Raw genomic sequence first — 19,198 nt, 5'->3', positions numbered from 1 at the left:
AACGAGTCATGAAATTATAGTAAAACTAACGTACGGAGTTTGGCATACTGGTACACCATACATCCTATTTACAATGGTAGGTTGTAACGAATCGTCCTCTTGCTGCTCACCACCTCGAAAGTTTCGTCATCGATTTGGTCGCGGTACGACACCGTACACTCTCCAGTAGCTTGTGCGTATTCGTCAGGTAACAGCTTTTCACATCCACATGCCGGTCTTGGTTTGTGACTGTTTTGCCATAGCCGGAATTCCCCCAACAACTTCATCGTTTCCCCGATGAGAGCCTTGGAAGGTTCAGCGTCCCCTTCTCGCCGTGCTTGGGTGACGGCGCCCGCAAATGTTTGGAAGGCTCGCTCGGGCGTGCACTCCATCACTAGGTAGACGCGGGTCACTACCAACACGTAAGCAAGGTACCATTGCAGGAACAGAGTGGCCAGCAGAATTTTCGTGCCGATCATTCTCCCGAATAGCATTCAACTGAAACCGGGCATGATGTCATTCACCCGCGCGAAGTCCGTTGGGTCTATGTCCTCCTGGCTCACATCGATGTTTTTTTAAATATGGGTGGACATTCCGCAAAGTCTGCTTTCAGATGGTCCGGCACGCGGAAGTCGCATTCGACGAAGCCAAACACATGGCCTTGGACGACAGCCTCCAGCAGTTGAGCCAGCGTCTTGGGCTCTTGTTGTGACGGGAGTAAGCCGTGCTTCCACAGGAAGGAGCAGAAGGCCGGGTTCGTTTTCCGTAGGCCGAGAAACTCGAACTCTCGTATGGATTTTAGCTCGTAACCCTTCGACTGGACGTACGCTTCGTTGTTGTCCACTTCCCGGGGCAAGCCTTGGGGTGTCAACCCTCGCCGGTCGTTGTAGTGCAGCTCACCCTGGCGTGGGTGATTCAGGTGACAGCTGTGGTAGTGGTAATAGTAACCGCGGAACTGGAAGACGGTGGGAGGTCCGTCGATGTGGGCAAACCCGTCTACTGGGAGTTGCCTATCATCGACTTGTTTCTGCGTATGGTTAAGTCGGTGGCGGATGGGTGTCCCCAGCTGATGCGACTGCCATTCCAGCCATTTTTCAGCCAGACGCGTCGCGGAGCAGGAGGGACCGAACTTCTCCCCGTCACGTTGCCATGGGATGTAGTGACCCGCCGGCATGGGTGAGGCAAGGCAGGCCTAGTATAATGCGTTAGCATCGAACCCAACGATCCGCTGACAGAAGTTACCTCCCGCGTAAAGGAGCTGAAGGAGCTGGGCTCATTGATCCGTTGGAGCGCCTCGAGCACGGACTCAACGACACACCCTCACTCCACCTCCTCCCCCACCTCCTCCCAATGCGACATCAACTACCCTTTCTATACTACTGATGTCTTCGTCATGATACTTCAGTGACAGCAGGACTTACATGACATGGACTCGCCCTGCCACAAGAAGACACAATATATGTAAACACAACTAATGGCTCCTCGTCATCAGATGACTGAAAAATTGTTACGTACGAGGTTAAACCCCAAGCATACATACATGCATATTTTCTTGACATTTCAAGGAAGACCAAAATCCTCTAAAGCCCTCTTGGCTGAAACTTTTCGCAACATTCACAAATTCACACGACACAACGCGGAAATGCCATTAAGCTGAATTTTAGTTCCCTATACTTCATTCCATTTCGTATTAAAAATAATATATATGCCTACAGGGTACTTGGATATATACACCATCGACCACTCTTTACACATTCAGCTGAATTCAATATAGATTTCGTCTATTCCATTCCTTCACGTGAATTTTCCAAGTCCATGGCGATTTAATGCCGTTAAGCACCACAACCTTCATTGGCCCGATCTAGTAGCCGCTCCCTGAACCGGCCTGTCGCTGACCGAATCTCATTAGTCAGATCTAGTAGCCGCTCCCTAAACTGGCCTGTCGCTGACTGGATCTCTTTAGTCAGATCTAATAGCCGCTCCCTGAACCGGCTTGTCGCTGACTGGATCTCTTTAGTCAGATCTTATAGCCGCTCCCTGAACCGGCTTGTCGCTGACCGAATCTCATTAGTCAGATCTAATAGCCGCTCCCTAAACTGGCCTGTCGCTGACTGGATCTCTTTAGTCAGATCTAATAGCCGCTCCCTGAACCGGCTTGTCGCTGACTGGATCTCTTTAGTCAGATCTTATAGCCGCTCCCTAAACTGGCCTGTCGCTGACTGGATCTCTTTAGTCAGATCTACTGGGCGCTCTCTAAACTGACTCTCGCTTAGTGAGATCTGGTACCTGCTCCCTATACCGGCTTTGCCCTAACAGACTGGCATGTCTGTTAAGAAATGAATTAAAGAGACATTCCGGCGAAAGAAATTCAGATTTTTTGTGTTGTTTCTGCTAAATACAAAAATGAGTTGCATTTGACTCCTACCTAAGCCTACCGGGCCAATATTTTCCAAAATATATCAATTAATAGAATTATAAGGAAATCCGTCACTGGTCTAAACTGTCCGCCCGACGACAAAACATGCAAATATGGCGACGCAAAGATTCTCACAATTCTCGCTCGTGGATCTCACAGATAGATTGTTAGCGAATTATAAGTCTGTAGTAAACTAAATACAGTCTTCCTTTCTATCGATAATGTTTTATGAAATATTCGTAATTCCCAACGATTTGTGCAGCAGAGCTGCAATGACATGGTGGGTCGCATAATTACAACACAATATCGTGTCTGACATTTCAAGTTCGCTGAACATCGCCTGCCGCCTAGACAACAAGGGTAGGTAACTGACTTAAAAAGTAAGCCTTTTCAAAATACAGCGAGTTGAGTGAGTTGATTGTCAAAGGGAAACTTCCGGATAAAAATGAACATTCCACTGTTCACTCAAAGTCAGATACGCATCAGTAGACATCTGGAAGTCTCAAATTTATGTAGACGACTTTTAAAATGTCAACACAATTTTGTCGACGTTGGCGGTATGTCCCTTTAACAAAGCAAAGCTATAGCTCTTGGACGTCTTATAACGAAATAAAGTGTATAACGAATGGCATGATGCCAAGAGTACAGTTGATAAAACCAAAACCCAATGATAGCACACTGGAGACAACGGTTAACCTAAACACGTATTCGACGACAATTATTGGATTTTTTACGACGCGGTTGCCATGGCGACCGTATCGGTATTGCTTACGCATATGCATGTGATTACGACATATTCGTTAATAGATACGTCTCCTTTTTTGGCCTCTTTTAAGATGAGATTCTTTTTTCGTGGGTACCAAACAACAAAACTATATAAAAAAAAGTCATCTGAACAAATTTTAAAATTATTTTTAAGAAAACGCAAACACCTTACAAGGTCATTTCGCAGTGTCAAATCCCCACGTCTCCGCTTTCACACATGATCATGGTTAGGGCAGTGGAAAAAAGCGGTAAAAGTGATCACATACAAAGATACAAATAAAACCTCTGGTTCATTTAATCCAGTGAGTGCCGCATAAACCTCTGTGTGTAATAAAGTCTGCCTAATATTAATTTTCAATAACAGAAACAGTATTTTCCGAGAAGAATCGCTCCCCGTAAGCAGACGTATGATAGTAAAACATCTCGACTCCGTTCCAACTGTCTGGCAGAGAAGTGAAACATGTAGTAAAATGGCATTAACTCGTGCCGAGATTTTGCGTTTCGGATATCCATGCTCTAAATATATCACGCTTTCTGCACCTTTATTGGAAGGGGACTGGCTGTTATTCAGTCTGATGATGTTAAAAATCTTCTCATTACAAAGTTTTACAAACGTAAACGCATTACAGCAAGAAAAAAAATACATTGTAGAAGAACACGAGACACAGACTTGAACATTTCCAGTGGACATGACAGTACACCAGACAGGTAAGACTTGTACATTTCCAATGGACATGACAGTAAACCAAACAGGTAAGACTTTAACATTTCCAATTGACCTGACTGTACACCAGACAGGTAAGACTTTAACATTCCAATTGACCTGACTGTACACCAGACAGGTAAGACTTGTACATTTCCAATGGACATGACAGTACACCAGACAGGTAACTGTTAATTACTTTTCGGACATCTCGGAAAGTTTTCAATAATGTAAGAACAACACAGTTTTGGTGTAAGGCATCTGATCATGCGGATTCATGTTGCCCTCTTTAGGAATAGAAAATACATTTGGATAAAAATCCAATGTTAGTGTGTGTAAGTTAAGTAGCCTATAATAGATGTGGTTAATGCATAATAGTTTTGGAATTTTTCAAGAAGAAAAGGGATAACAGCTCAGAAATCGGCCCCCTATGTCTATATTTTTTATTCATTTATTTATCTCATTTCACTCCACAACGACCACTAAGATGATGGGAGGAGCCCGGGGGAAACATTCCCACGTAAGACCGGAGCAAAACCTATAATTTTAATATCCAGCGATTAACTATTTAGATTCTTAACTAGATGCCAGATTAACGTTCACCTGTACAAAATACACTGCTAATAAGGTGTCAGTTTTAATTTCACCTGCACAAAATACACTGTTAATCCGGTGTCAGTTTTAATTTCACCAGTACAAAATAAACGGTTAACCGGATGCCAATTTTAGGTTTACCTGTACACAGCATACACTCTTGACCAGGCACTATTTGCAGTTTCATCTGTACATATTACAATTTTAATCAATTACTAGTTTTAGTTTCACCTGTAAAAATCGCACTCTTATCCAATTTAGATTTACCTGTAAGTCTACATAATCATAAACACAGAAACTCAGGTGAAAGTGTGAGTTTGGATAGTATCTTTGTGTTCGGAAATATTATCAACGACAGGTGGCTACGATTGCAGCCAATGCACGAGGATACATACTCATGGTGGTAGAAAGAAGTGTAGTTCAATCATGTTTTGAATAAAAACTCGTGCAATATAAGTATTTTCGACCGTTTTATTCTTTAAGTCAATTAGTACTGGGGCCGATTCTACAAAGCCATGTATAAGTTAAGCCAAAATTTAAAATACAATTTTAAAGATTATTTTTAGGACCTAGTACTTAAAAGACTGACCACCTCAGAAATGTGGTCTTGAAAAGTGTCAAAATTTCAACGTCCAGTACGAAGAAGTAAGCATTGAGAAGAAGTTTTAAAATTTGACTTAAGTCAGAAATAGCTTTGTGGAATCGGTCCTTGATCCGGTCAGATCGTGTAGTACCTATTGTAACCAAAATAGTTCACTAATACGGCGGTGGGATGGATAATACTAAACTGAATGAAGCTTGCCCTTTAAAGAAAAAGCCAACGCTATGCATCAATACGATTTAAAAAGCGCACCTTTTTACTTTTGTGATGTGCAATAACGATATCGCAGTTCAAAGTAACCAAAATCGCGCACATTAAGAAGTTCGCAGGTGCCAGTTTTAACATATCATCTGAGAGTTATTTCTATAACCCGAGAGCGCAGCTGTTTCTGCTGACGTGCGAGCACTTTTTTGCCGTTTAGCCGAAAGAGTGTGAGGTGCAGGTGACACGAAATTGTATTTCCGGTGTCTGTAAAATGGCGTACCCAAAGGCCTAGTAAGAATTACAGATTAAAAGTTGATTTATACAGTAACCAACCACGCCTGAAGAAAAAACTCGCCGTGGCCGTTTAGATGTGCTTCCACAACTCTTCCAAAATAACTCTTTGGATATTTTACTTGTTGTGCCTGTCTTTTTTTTTAACCTCCCTAGGGGGCTTGTTTCCACCTTCACCGTTTTAGGGGTAATGCTGGCAATAAGCGGTCCACAGCGCTCTTAGCTGGTCTTACACGTAGTTTGTTACAGCTTCGGTGACCTGATGGTTAGAGCGTCCTCCTGGAAGTCGGGAGACCTGGGATCAAACCTGAGTCAGATCATATCAAAATCTTGGTATTTGTTGCTGTCTCGCTTGGCGGACTGCACTAGTTAGTGTTGTGTTTGCATATTATATTGTGTACTTAAATCACTTACTATGTACTAAATGCTCATTACGCAAGAGATTTCACGTGACAGATTTGTCTGACGTCACCTGTTCCCTTTTGTCTTAGAGAGTATGCAGATGAATACAGATGGCAGTCTGAATAAGGCCCTGGGCTCCATTGTCCCTACCTTCATATCGACCATCATCCGAGGTCGGATACATAACAGTTAGCCCGGTGACAGCATAATGTGACTAGGTTGGGTGTCATGTTCTGTGTCGTCCGCATGATACTTCAAGGTTGAAGACACAGTATATGTACGCACACCTACATATACATATACTCTTGTTCGTAATATGACTCAAAACTTGTTAAATACGATGTAAAATCCAAATCACACATACACTGAACGTAGTTTGTGTGAAATCACTTGCCTTACACGACTATACAACGTAAAATCTGTAATCCCTCAGGTCAAAATCCGTGTGTCACACGTGGAAAGTTCGTCAGTTAATAGTCAAGGGCTGGTGGCTTTCTCCAAGCACTCTGGTTTCCTCCACTAATGAAAGTGATGGTCGTTAAGTGAGTAGTTGAAAATTATTGTTGAACGCCAAGCGAATAAATGTAATCCATGTCAACACCGGCCAAACTGTCTACACAAGACACGCCTCTGAAGTTATATTTCAGCCTTTCTAATTTTGATAGTCACGATAAATTTATTTATTTATTTCATTGGTGTTTTACGCCGTACTCAAGAATATTTTCCACTTATACGACGGGGGCCAGCGTTATGGTCGGAGAAAACCGGGAAGAGCCCAGGAGAAACCCACAACCATCCGCAGGTTGTTGCACGACCCGATAGCATCGAATAAAGTTTTCTTCGTTAGGAAAGGAAATAAATGAACCCCTCTCCTTGTATATTATTTATTTCTTTATATGTGCTATCTGTATATCCCAGGAATATTTTCCTGATAAGGCGGAGGTGAGGTTTATGGGTGGGGAATCCGCCCTTAGCCAGGTAAATGTATGATCAACCGCTTGACACAAAGCCCGCTGTCAAAAAACCCGAACTTGTTTTGAACACCCAATACTTCTGTCCAAGGGGTTTGTAACCACCTTCCCGCAGAACCAGTCGTACTGTTTTTTTTTTTTTTGTTTTTTTGTTTTTTTTTAATATGGTTATCGCACAATGTCCCAAACGCATGATATAACAACTAGATTACTTATGACTTCTTGTACAAGTCAGTCTGCCTGTACGATACCACAGTCTGTTTACTTTGGCAAAATACGGCAAGATACACCCAAATATCAATTCCGTAAAATAACTGCTCTATCATCTGCATTTCTTTAATGTCTCTGTCACGCTGAGTGTGTAACGAATGGCGCCCTCAAGCATTCGACATGAAAAAATGAATTTCATTTTTCACACGAATACGTATTTATTACAAGGCCTGATTGCTTACTGCACAACCCAAGTGCAGCCTTGCATTTTAATTATATTTATATGTACTGCCCTAGGCATATCCATCTGTGTACTTTAGCGACAATCTTGTGCTTTTCACATCTGTCACATCTGAACATTTACCCCTACAATATCAGCTACGGCGCTGCAGATATACCGATTTCACGACTACTCAAGGGAGATCATCGAGCAATGCCGTTACAGACTATATGCACACTATTATCTTCCCTTGAACAATAAAACTTATAGCGTCTTTAAAATGTGTTCTTAAATACAGATTCAAACTATGAAGAATAAATTCTTTTTTGTTTGGAACCTCTGGTTTTTGATGAAGTTTAATAAATTTGATACTAGGCCTACAGGTCACGAATTGGACATTCTGTTTATCCCATAAATGGGGAATCGAAATAAAAATACCAAAGTGTGCCTCGAAACAGCGAGATTATTTTTTGTCTTGTTCCTCTGTTTACAGGAGTGCAAAGTAATTTAAGGGTGTGCTGTTAGTCAGTCGTCCTCAGACCAAATGGCAGCGTTTCTCTGCAGGATGAAGTATACATGTTTGCCCCAGAAAAGAGTTTAACTTCGGAATTGCTCTTATTCACCAAACGTTGGAGGATTTTTTTTTTACACAATTAAAACTGAGTATTTCGTTTCGCCTCCTTTTTGTCCTCAAATATACAGGTAATCGGGTACTTTCAGACAATCGGCATATATAGATAGGCCTACCTACCTTGACGGTGGTTCGATGTTACACTGCGAACGTCGGTTTGATTTCTCAATCCACAAGTTTCAATGGCAGGATTAGTTTTGAAAGAGGGTTAGCCGATGAAGATTTTGGCATTTCTTTGACATCCGTTGACTGGTGTAATTCAGTGCATATCGAACATTAGGATAAGTTCAAGTTGTAGGTGAAATTTTCCTGTAAGACAACATATCTATTTATTTATTTCATTGGTGTTTTACGCCGTACTCAAGAATATTTCACATATACGACGGCGGCCAGCATTATGGTTGGAGCATACCATGTTGAGCCTGGGGTTGGACGACGTATGAACATGTGCCAGGCTCTACGTGCTATGTTGGGTCCGACCTGATGGGCTAGCATTTTGTTTAGAAGTATACTAACTCAGCAAAGAAACTGTGTCTGGGTATATTTAAGCGTATTTCTTTCTTACATTTAAATGCATGTGTAATTGTTTCTTTTTCAGGCGAAAGAGCAACTTGTTTTTAATCAAGAGGCCGCACATGGTCGTTAGTAGTGCGTCTTGAAAGGCGTTTGCACGCCGACATACCAGAACGGAGAGGATCCCTGACGTTCTGAAAATTTCTGTGACGTCGGGCACGAGCAGCAATCGTGTTGTGGCAATGCATGGGCCTTGCAGTTTCATGTTGCGTTAATCCTGGGGCAAGCATACCAAACAGCTTACGTTCACTTAAATTATTGTCTTTTAAATTGAACTGTTGAACGTTCTAACGAGGCATAATTAATGCAGACAAAAGAATCACCACGTGGTCCATACTTTTCATGCAAGACGTGATGCTTCCGTCAGGGTGTTTTAATATTTGAGTCCACGCCTTTCCGATTACAATGTGACCAAACAAAGGCATATACTGTCTTCGAGTTTTCATGATTTGCCTCTTACAGTGTAGTATAGCCCTCCGTACATTTCGGTCATATATCATCGTTATTCTACAGAAGTACGGATTTGTCACTACCATAAGAAACGTACTGCTTTACTGAAACATCATGCCGATGAGCTATGCACAGATCCAGGTGATAGATAATATCGACATGGACACCAATGTGACCAGCTATTGTTAGTGATGGAAGATATATGTGACAAGCAATCATTACTGCAAGCTGTGTGTGCCAAGCAACCATATAAAGACTACTCAAGCTATGACCTTGAAAATTGGTCAGTATATTAACAAAATAATGCCATTTGAATTTCTGAAGTTTGAAAGGGTTTGATCAAAGGGTAATGGAGCAATGCAGCATCAAAGTACGGCCCAGTTTTATGGCCACCCGATATACTCCCATGATGTGACTAACTGTTGTATGCGTATCGGCTTACCTGCATACATGGGGGGTGTATAGGCCAATATTTATCCAAACTACTCTGCATCTTTAACTAACGGACAAACATCACCTACAACTATTTCCATAAAAGCTGGAAAACAATTTCTTTTCAAAAATCAACTTTAATAACAATCGAATCGGTAACAAATTGCAATAATTAAAACATAAAATCGCATTTCTGTTAAACGTTAAACCACCGCCGACACAATTATATCGTAGCATAAAGACTGAGGGTACAGAAAGACAAGGTAATGGAAAACACGATTTGTTACAGACAAATAGTCAGTGTTAGTCAGTGTGGATACAGAAAGACCAGGTAAATAGTGTGTAGAGTAAGACAAGGTAATGGAAAACACGATTTGTTACAGACAAATAGTCAGTGTGAGTCAGTGTGGATACAGAGAGACCAGGTAAATAGTGTGTAGAGTAAGACAAGGTAATGGAATACACGATTAACTACAGACAAATAGTCACATTCACAATGTATTGCTTGTTACTCGTTGGCAAATAATCACCCTGTATGCAGTATACATATGGATTTTAGTCATAACAAAGTGTTTCATACATGCGAGTAAAATGATTGTTCGGCACCCCATCACGGTACAGGTCTGTCTTTGTAAACAAATATCACAGATGCCCATATGTAAAACAATCCTCAGAAAGATATTCTGCATGGTATTGATATTCATTTCTACGTCCAAGGAACCGTAGACGAAGTACAGACGAAAAATAGATAAAATACTATAAACAAGTATGTTATCAAACGTTTAGGATATTGAAAACATGCACTGTTGTAAAGCCACCGGTATAATATAGGAATTAACAGTAGTTTAATGGTCATCACTGTCGTCCAGTTATGTTATCAAACGTTTAGGATATTGAAAACATGCATTGTTGTAAAGCCACCGGTATAATATAGGAATTAACAGTAGTTTAATGGTCATCACTTTCGTCCAGTTATGTTATCAAACGTTTAGGATATTGAAAACATGCATTGTTGTAAAGCCACCGGTGTAATATAGGAATTAACAGTAGTTTAATGGTCATCACTTTCGTCCAGTTATGTTATCAAACGTTTAGGATATTGAAAACATGCATTGTTGTAAAGCCACCGGTATACTATAGGAATTAACAGTAGTTTAATGGTCATCACTGTCGTCCAGTTATGCTGACATTCATGCAGCATGAAGCATGCCACAAATTAACCATGAAGTCTTGCATATATCCTCTACCTTGAACTTTAACATATATATAGCGTGTGGTATACGTTAGGGTCTGGTGTCTTTAAACACATTTTAATATAAGCTTTTCTGTACAATGTAGCGCTCTATGAGATTAAAATAATAATAGCTTCGAAGTATAGGATGCGTCCAAATTATTACTGGTATACGTCAATAGAGGATTTTGCAACTAGAAGGTTAATGAAGGATTTGCCGAAATTATCACCATCTTTATATAAAAATGTTAACACAGAGGATGTATCCGACTTAGGATAATGTAAGAGGCTGACTATGTATATATACGTCCTGACATATTGTCTGTATGGATGAATAAGGAATCCTTGTCCCATTATACATAAGCCAGCATCCAATGTTCACCCTTCAACAACAATTCAGTCCCCATGTCTACATCATGCACATGTAAACAAACTCATTCCCCATGCAAGATGAACTATTTTACACACAGGCAGGATACAGTCTAGTCTTAGCAGCTGGACAATTTCTCTCCGCCAATATTCCACAAAACTTCGTAAATCACTTTTTCTAAACTTTCCCCGTACAACACATCGCCTGGTTGACTATAGTGGCCCCATGTCGAAAATCTCGTGTATGGCTGTTAGAAATGCACATGTCGAGAAATGATTGACTGCCACGAAGGAATAAATTGATGACTCTTTACCCCCGACTAACGTTGTTCCATTGATTCACAGATGACTTTGGAGCCAATGATTCCACTGGGGCCTTGATGGGATCACTACTGTCTCAAACTGAACCTCAAAGTTACTAAAAAGTAAGGCCCGAAGTATGCCTTGAACTAACAGACTTTTTATGCTAACAAATAAATAATTTAATTTCAATAATTAAAAGCATTCTTTTGTACATAGATCTAATCACCCATTATTAGAAATCACACAGCACAGTGTGATATTTCTCTCACACATATCCACCGATGCGGAATGTTTTACAAGGCATATATAGGGACAAAGGCAGAAAACCCCCTTACAATGAGTCAGCAAAGCTTGACATCTACTGCCAAGAGTAGCAGGTGTTAACAATTTAAACTTGTGAACTTTACGCCCGCCAGGTATTATCATACAATGGGTATACAGTGAAATATTAAAACAATATCATCGTCCTACAAACATGGGTGGACACATCGCGTAACCTTTGATATGACTTATACAGATAGGAGTAGATTTCAGATTTCAGTGCACATCGCCTAGCGGCCTATAACCTTGACTACAGTGGTCGCGTGTCGAAAATCATGTCTGCACGTTAGAAACGCATACGTGGAAAAATAATTGCATAGGTGCAAGAAATGTTCTTGTAGGCCTATAAGTAGATAATAACACCTAGTCTGATTTACATTTACACTATAAAACTGAAACGCTTCCTTTCTAATTTCTGTTTCGCATCAACGGCTACGTGGACTTCGTGTGGTTCTTATCACAATTTGACAACTTTATGTCATAACTGCTTCAGTATAAAGCTCACGTTATTATATTTCATTATACATCATCTATACAACAACACCGACACATTTAAATCACGTGGCTTTTTCCTATACTTTACATAAAGCCCTAATATGGCTCAGTGCAATCACATAGCACAAAAGCGGTTTCACTGTAAAAAGCGTTCAATAGCATTTTCTATTTATAGCATGTGCAATGCTCTCTTTTGGAGATTTTTCAGATTCAGCACGAATGTGTGCATGGGAAAAAATACTGTAACAAAACGTCAATAACATCTGGCTACGTGCATCAGCATGGATACATTTAGCCAATTCATTATTCAGTTTACACCGAGTTACGACAGGCGTCGATCGGGCATCTCTAGTACCCGTTGTGGACAAAAGTATAACACTGCAGATAATATTTAACTAATAATATACCAGACACGCATATAAAGCTAACAATTATAGCTACACCAGTATGCATGGAAATAATGCTTCCATAGTTAATACTTAAAGACAGAGAAATAACGAAAATTAACATGCAGTTACCATCATAACTACCGGCACACATAAATAATATTTAGGTTTTTAAGTTATTTTCTGAGGGCACTTAAAGCAGTCGTTATAAAGACAATAACGTAAGATTCGATTGGTTGCTGGGAGGTGATAAGTGAAACTGATACAGTTTGATGCTCAAAATGTAATTACGCAGTCTGAAGTATGAACTGTTTCAATGTAATTGTAAAACCACACATGGTCCTCATTCAAGCTGAGTGGAAACAAAAATACAGTGTGTACTGTTCCAATAATGAATTAACTTCATACTGGCTCAGTATAGTTAACTTAAAAGTTGTCTTTGAAAAAGACGTTAACATGAGCTTTCGTCACATTACATCCAACAATACAAGTGCTGAATGGGTTTGGGGCCTGTGGGACGGGTGATTTAATTAGACTAGAATACATGAGTTCAGTAGCTACTAGGACTAAAAAATCGACTTAGGCCTATAGCCTGCGTGTATTTTGTACTGCATGCATTCTGTCATGTTGTCAAACACGTGGTCAGTTAAGCTCACGTCAATGGGTGGGCACTACGTGCAAGTTTGACATACTTATGAAGTACTAGTCACACCGGTTCTGAGGCACGTACTAGTATAATCCGACCACTTACATACATCTTAACTAATCCAAAGGTCGCAGTTAAGACTTTGTGGGTTTTGTTAAAAGCAAAAATTACGGCGATTCGAAGCTTCCGGAAAGGTCCACGTTGGTGATTTGTGGTTTTGCACAACTGAGTACAAAAGTTGTCTCCCATTATTTTGAACATACGGTAAAGTGCTGTGAAAGCCGTAACCTGGGATTATCAATCTAAACGTGAGGGACCAGCGTATGGCATGAAAGCCACAGGTCTCACTATGGTTATTGACAGGATTTAGTAGGAGCTTTGTAAGCATGAGGCTTTGTTGGTGGTGTCGCATGTAAAACATCCACATCCGGGTTACTCAACATGCTCTAGCAGACTTTCATACCTGGCTTAGGAAAATGTCGTTCAACTCCTCGTTAAACCTCGCGCGACTATGGCGTAAGGCTGGACTCATTCTCAGCCACTAACACAGTACTCCAACAACTACACAATTACAACTACATGCCCCTGTATGACCATGAGTAAACGTCATGCTTAATCTCGCCATAAAAATGTGTTAACGTGGAAAAACCTAGTTTCTCTCTTTAGCTCCTTTTTATTTATTTATTTTTTTTCAGGTTTTCTTATTTAATCCTTTTTAAACTTAATATTTTTTTTGATATCCACATAAATACGAAACGTACCTTATTAAAATCGATTTGTCTTCAATTCTGGCCTTTTCACAAATCGTTATTTTTTTGACGTGCAAGTGTTGACAAATTATTAAACAGTCCCATACACATACAGCTGCTGTGGGATAATGAAGAGACGGTTGACAAGTTTAAGTGATGATCTCGTGGCTTTTCTCACAATCACGTGCACGAGATATAGCATCTTCATTTTCATGCATTTCCCCTGGTTTAATGTAGGCCTATAGAGATGGAAACATAAAGGACCTCAACATAACAAAGGTATAGGGGAATATTACGGCAGATGTAGCCCTGGGCAACGTACAAGCTGATATCAGACACAGAATAATACGCCCTGCGACACACATGCTTCTGTGTGCAGACTACTAAGCTGTGTCTGGGGCTATAATGTATGTGAGCACCTGGGACATGTTACTGGAATAAGACGGCAATGGGATGGTGAAAATCAGCCGTAGAGAGACCAACTCAATACGTGAAGGCTCTACTGAACCAGTGCGATATCACCTCATCTACCGATTACAGCAACCCTAAATGACATTCTAGAGAATACTATTGAATAAAGGAGACGCACAAAACCAGCCATGAGTCAATTAATGGAATGTCCGGCCACATGCAAACTAAATATCACTGAAGAACATCATGGAAAGAACAAGTTATGTCCCAATATAAGGCTCGAAGGCTATACAGAACCAGTGACACCTGGTCATATGCGGGCAACAAATGTCACAGAGGAACATCATTACAAGTTAAAAATCAATACTGGGGATACGTAAAAGCTCGATTTGCATACAAAGATATTTGTTCTGTTACTACTCTAAGATGAAACAGTACATTTAACTAAAATCTAACTGGTATTGGAAATCAAATTTTCAGTTCCCAGCAGTCAATAACAGGATCACTTGCGCTGTCCTCAATTTTGTACACTTTAACGTCCCCATTTTTCTGAAGGACGACGACACTGTGGTCACTGCCATAAGCGACATTTAGAGGATTGTCCAACCGGAAGCCATCTGGGAAGGCATAACCAAGGAAAGATCCCAGTGATGAAATCACCCGGATGTTGCCCGACACCTCGTCCACCAACAAGACGTTGCCATGGACGACCACGCACACTCCACGAGCAGAACGCAAACTGTCATCTTCTGATTTGTACACAAATTTGGGACTAAAATTTTTGGTGACTGCTAACACAAATTTCTGGCTGTTCTCCGAGACAATGATTTCTCCCCTGTCTGAACAGGATATGTACCATGGTTGGAGGAACAAAGGCTTGTCCGCCATCGGCACCATCTTGAACAAGTCAATAGAACGTTCAATTGTGCCGTCCATTTGAATGATATCAATGGACGACGGAAACACACACGTTACAACAAGACGAAATTCGTCATAACCGGATATGGCAACATATCCTTTCGAGGTCGCAACGGTTTTTTCTAAAAACAATTTGTTTTTTGTTGATAAAAAAGCTATCAATTGCCTCTCGTGATACAGTACAGCCACTTGGTCGTCGGTGGTGCCAGTTATGTCCCTTGGTTCTGGATCTTTGCCGTGTAAGCAGAAGGTGTCCAGGAAGATTCCTGTGGATGTGAAGAGCTTGACTGAGTTGTCTGCGGCGTCAGCCACCACCATGTTGCCGTCAGCTAGACACACGACGCCCGCCGGATAGCGGCCGTCATCGTCATGGCTTGGGGCAGCATCGTGAGCGCCAGTGTCACGACAGTTGAAAACAATGAGAGGATCCGTCGACAGCCTGATAGGGATTTCGAAATCGGTATGCTTATCGTCCAATTCTTCCCTGTTCGTGCTGGTTTCCAGAGACGTTTGTATCTCAGAGCTAGTGTCCTTCCCTTCATCCTGACCACTGTCACCGATGTTCTCAAGAGCGGATTCGAGTTCCTCTTCGAAAGAGAAATCCATCTCTCCGTCTAGCTGTTCCAAATAAAGATGTCGTCTGCTTGGTTTTTCCTCGTCTTGGTCAAAGCCGTGCACGGCCATGACTGTTGGAGACCTAAGTAGAGAATCGGACGGAGAATCGGGAGAAACGTCGGTTTGTGCGCGTGAAACGTTCTCCACCGATCCTGCACGTTGTGACGCCGGTCTGTACAGACTCATACGCTTGAGTCGCGCCGCAGTTCGGTCGGGAGCGAGTTTCCTTTCAGGCGATTGGTTGTCCATATTAGCTAAACGCCTTAGCCGCTCAAACGCGTTACTTATTTCTTTCGACTCCGGTATAACGTGACCCGACGAATCAATCGTACTTCTCGGCCGAGGCCTTAGGCTACGCTTAGCCCTCTTTACCACTTCGGATTTCACAGAACTGGGCACCGATAGGCCATCCTTACTGCTGCCTAACAACAGTGAAATGTCCGTAACGCTTTTGGACAGCCCCATGGAAGACTGCAAATTGGAACTGTTCTGGGGTTTCTCTACTTTTCTGTGTTTTAACCGTCTTTCTAAATCTTTATCCCTGGTAGGAGGTTGGCGAGGGGACTGGTTTTTGTGCGACATACTCCAAGTTGCAGGGGACGCCAAATTCGAAATGACAAAATTTTCTTTGCTTTCTGTCTGGAACTGATTTTCCAGACCGATGTCATCACTTGTGCTGGCGTCACTGTTTCTTCGATCCGAAAGCGAGGCTAAGATGGCGATATTAGACACGCTTTGGCTGCGAGAATTCATTTTCGTCAGACTTTTAGGTTTCGTTTCAAAATCCTCACCATCGTCAAGTAACAATCTAGTACGAGCTCTTTTACCATTAGAATTTAACTCACACTTCATGGTGATTTTTTCGGAGGTGTTTTTGCATAACCTTAAAGCTTTCGGGACAAAATCGCCCCGGAAGTATGACACGTCAAGGCTTTGGCCAGTCTCTAGTGAGGCCTCTAAACTCTGCTCAATGTTTCCGCTATAGAATGTGTATCGGGCCAGCTTCTCGTCTTGCTGTCGAATGATTTGTTGCATGATGTCGTGTTTCCGTATGTTCTCGTAATGGAGAAGCAGCTCAGTTTCTGATCCGTATTTGAGCAGGTATCTCAACATGGCGTACATCCGCTGAGCCGTCCTGCAGAACTTATCAGAGAGATCGGCTGACTGCAGAGCTTTCGTATCTTCCACGTCACGTATTTGTTTAAGCTCTGTTAACAGCTCAGACTGCTTTTTACGCAGCATGTCAACAAGTTTGTCGAAATAGTCATTAATGTCTCTCTCACACCGCTGGCCGGCTTTTTCTAGATAAGACGGAATCGCGTTTTTGATCTCGTGCATATCATTATGATAGTGACGAAGTTTCTTTTTTAGTCCTTCCAATTCAGGTCGGTACAGTTTAATCGCTTCTTTAGTGGAAACACAGTAATGTTTTTTATGATTTAACACAGTACATTCCATACAGCCTAGAACACGGCAGTTCACGCAATAGTACTTCACACATTCATCAGGATGTATTAAACAGCGCGTTTGCACTTGTCGTCTTTTTTCTAATGACACTTCAAGTACACGTGATATATCGACGGGGGAGTGTTTACGTGTAGCGGGGCATTGGACATGCTTGTCTCTACACTGTTCACACAGACCTTCTTTACAGTCAAAACACCACGCCACTGCGCCAGATTTGTTGCTGCCCCCGTCCTCGGCCGAGTCGATTTCGGTACTGGCTTGGTTGACATCACTATTCACACTGCCGGCACTGCTGCAGCTCGCCGAGCCGGTGCACAATGTACACGAGAGCTGCGCCGGCGGACAAGAGTCCACAGCTTTAAGTAGGCCGCTGATAAAATCATTATCTGGCAAACTTTCCACAAAGACCTCGTCAATTTTTCTGTTTTTATAACTGACGACTTCACACACGGGACAGGATATTCCTTTAAATCCATACCTGTTTCCCGAGATTGGTTTGAGGTCGGGCGAAGACTGGGCATCTGTCAAATCGCTGGCCGTCTCCCTGGAGGTTACCCTGTCTACGTAAGCAATCAGACAGTCCGAACAAAATGTATGCAGACAGGTGAGAAGTTTGGGCGATCGGAGGGCCTCCTGGCACAGCGGACAGCAGAGAAAGTCATCGTACATGGTTAAATGTGGTTGGAATAGCAGACCGTAGGAGACTTCGGGTAACTGAGTCTCAGTGGCACTCGTGACGGTGCTGACCGCGATAACGGGGAACGAGTTACGTGCGGACTGAACGACACGTACCGGAAACACAAACACCTGTAATCAGGCGAGGTAACTCTGTCACGCTCAGTGATTTAACCCGCTTACCACCTCGATCACCTGGTAAACATCTGGATAAGTGGTCTACATTGGGTCAGCAGTTTTCCGGCATGCTTGGCTGATTGTTAATTGACAGAACAAATGCTTTGATTTTGATGAGTGCTGGGATATAGGCCTAACGTAAATGAATGGCCTTTCATGTCCATATGGCTTGTACAATATTAAGCCAGATCAGTGCCGGGCAAGCACATGGGGCCTTTTTTTCCTGAGCATGTTTGTCTTTACACTGTTCTGTACTGATGTTTGAGGAAGTTGCCAGTTTAATTTGCTGTTCTGATCTGGCTTATGGTCTGAAGACCGTTTGGGTTGACAAATAGCCTACATGCACTGGTGCCATCACAATCTATATACAGCCTTATAGAATGCTCTAATAGAAGTGAAAATATATTGGAATATTTTATTTGTGGTTAGGTCTATCTCTTTTGTGTTCTGTGGCCAGTCAGGTATATGATAGTTGTCAGGGGTATGGGTGGAGAAAACTGCAGTGTCCAAAGTACAAGACCTGGCAAACCCTTTGATTTAATGCTGAGGAAGAGCGGGGAAAAGCTGGTGAGAGCTGGGTTCAAACACACCACTATATTGGGCAAGGATCAGACAGATGCATAGAGGCAAGGAATGATTGGCTGGAAGCAATACAATGCTTCAACTGAATGAAACAGCGAGTGCCCTCCCAAGGGGAACCTGGGAGCCAGTGAAGTCACTCCAAGTGTGCAGACACCTCAGTGGCGAGGGAACCTAGGAGCCAGCAAGGGCACTCCAAGTGACCTGACAGCTCAGGGGTGGGGGAACATGGGAGCCAGTGAAGGCACTCCAAGTGTGCAGAGGGCTCAGTAGCAAGAGAACCTGGGAGCCAGCGAGGGCACTCCATGTGTGCGGGCAGCTCATGGGCAGGGGAACCTGGGAGCCTGCCAGGGACCTCCAAGTGGGCTGACAGCTTAGGGGCAGTGGAACATGGGAGCCAGTGAGGGCACTCCA

At 42.2% G+C, this 19,198-nt stretch overlaps 1 protein-coding gene across 1 annotated transcript; it reads right to left on the bottom strand.

Annotated features, from left to right (window-relative positions):
- Nucleotides 1-9,599: 9,599 nt before the first annotated feature.
- LOC135473693 (uncharacterized) lies at nt 9,600-18,022 on the bottom strand. The gene has a single exon (XM_064753559.1). The coding sequence runs from the start codon at nt 18,020-18,022 to the stop codon at nt 14,822-14,824; it is 3,201 nt and encodes a 1,066-aa protein (XP_064609629.1). The 3' UTR covers nt 9,600-14,821.
- Between the last annotated feature and the right edge of the window lie 1,176 nt (nt 18,023-19,198).

This window comes from Liolophura sinensis, chromosome 8 (genome assembly GCF_032854445.1).
Source record: "Liolophura sinensis isolate JHLJ2023 chromosome 8, CUHK_Ljap_v2, whole genome shotgun sequence".
In the NCBI taxonomy this organism is placed as follows: domain Eukaryota; kingdom Metazoa; phylum Mollusca; class Polyplacophora; order Chitonida; family Chitonidae; genus Liolophura; species Liolophura sinensis.
Note: the sequence above shows the minus strand (reverse complement) of the source record. Positions and strands in the feature narration are given on the sequence as shown.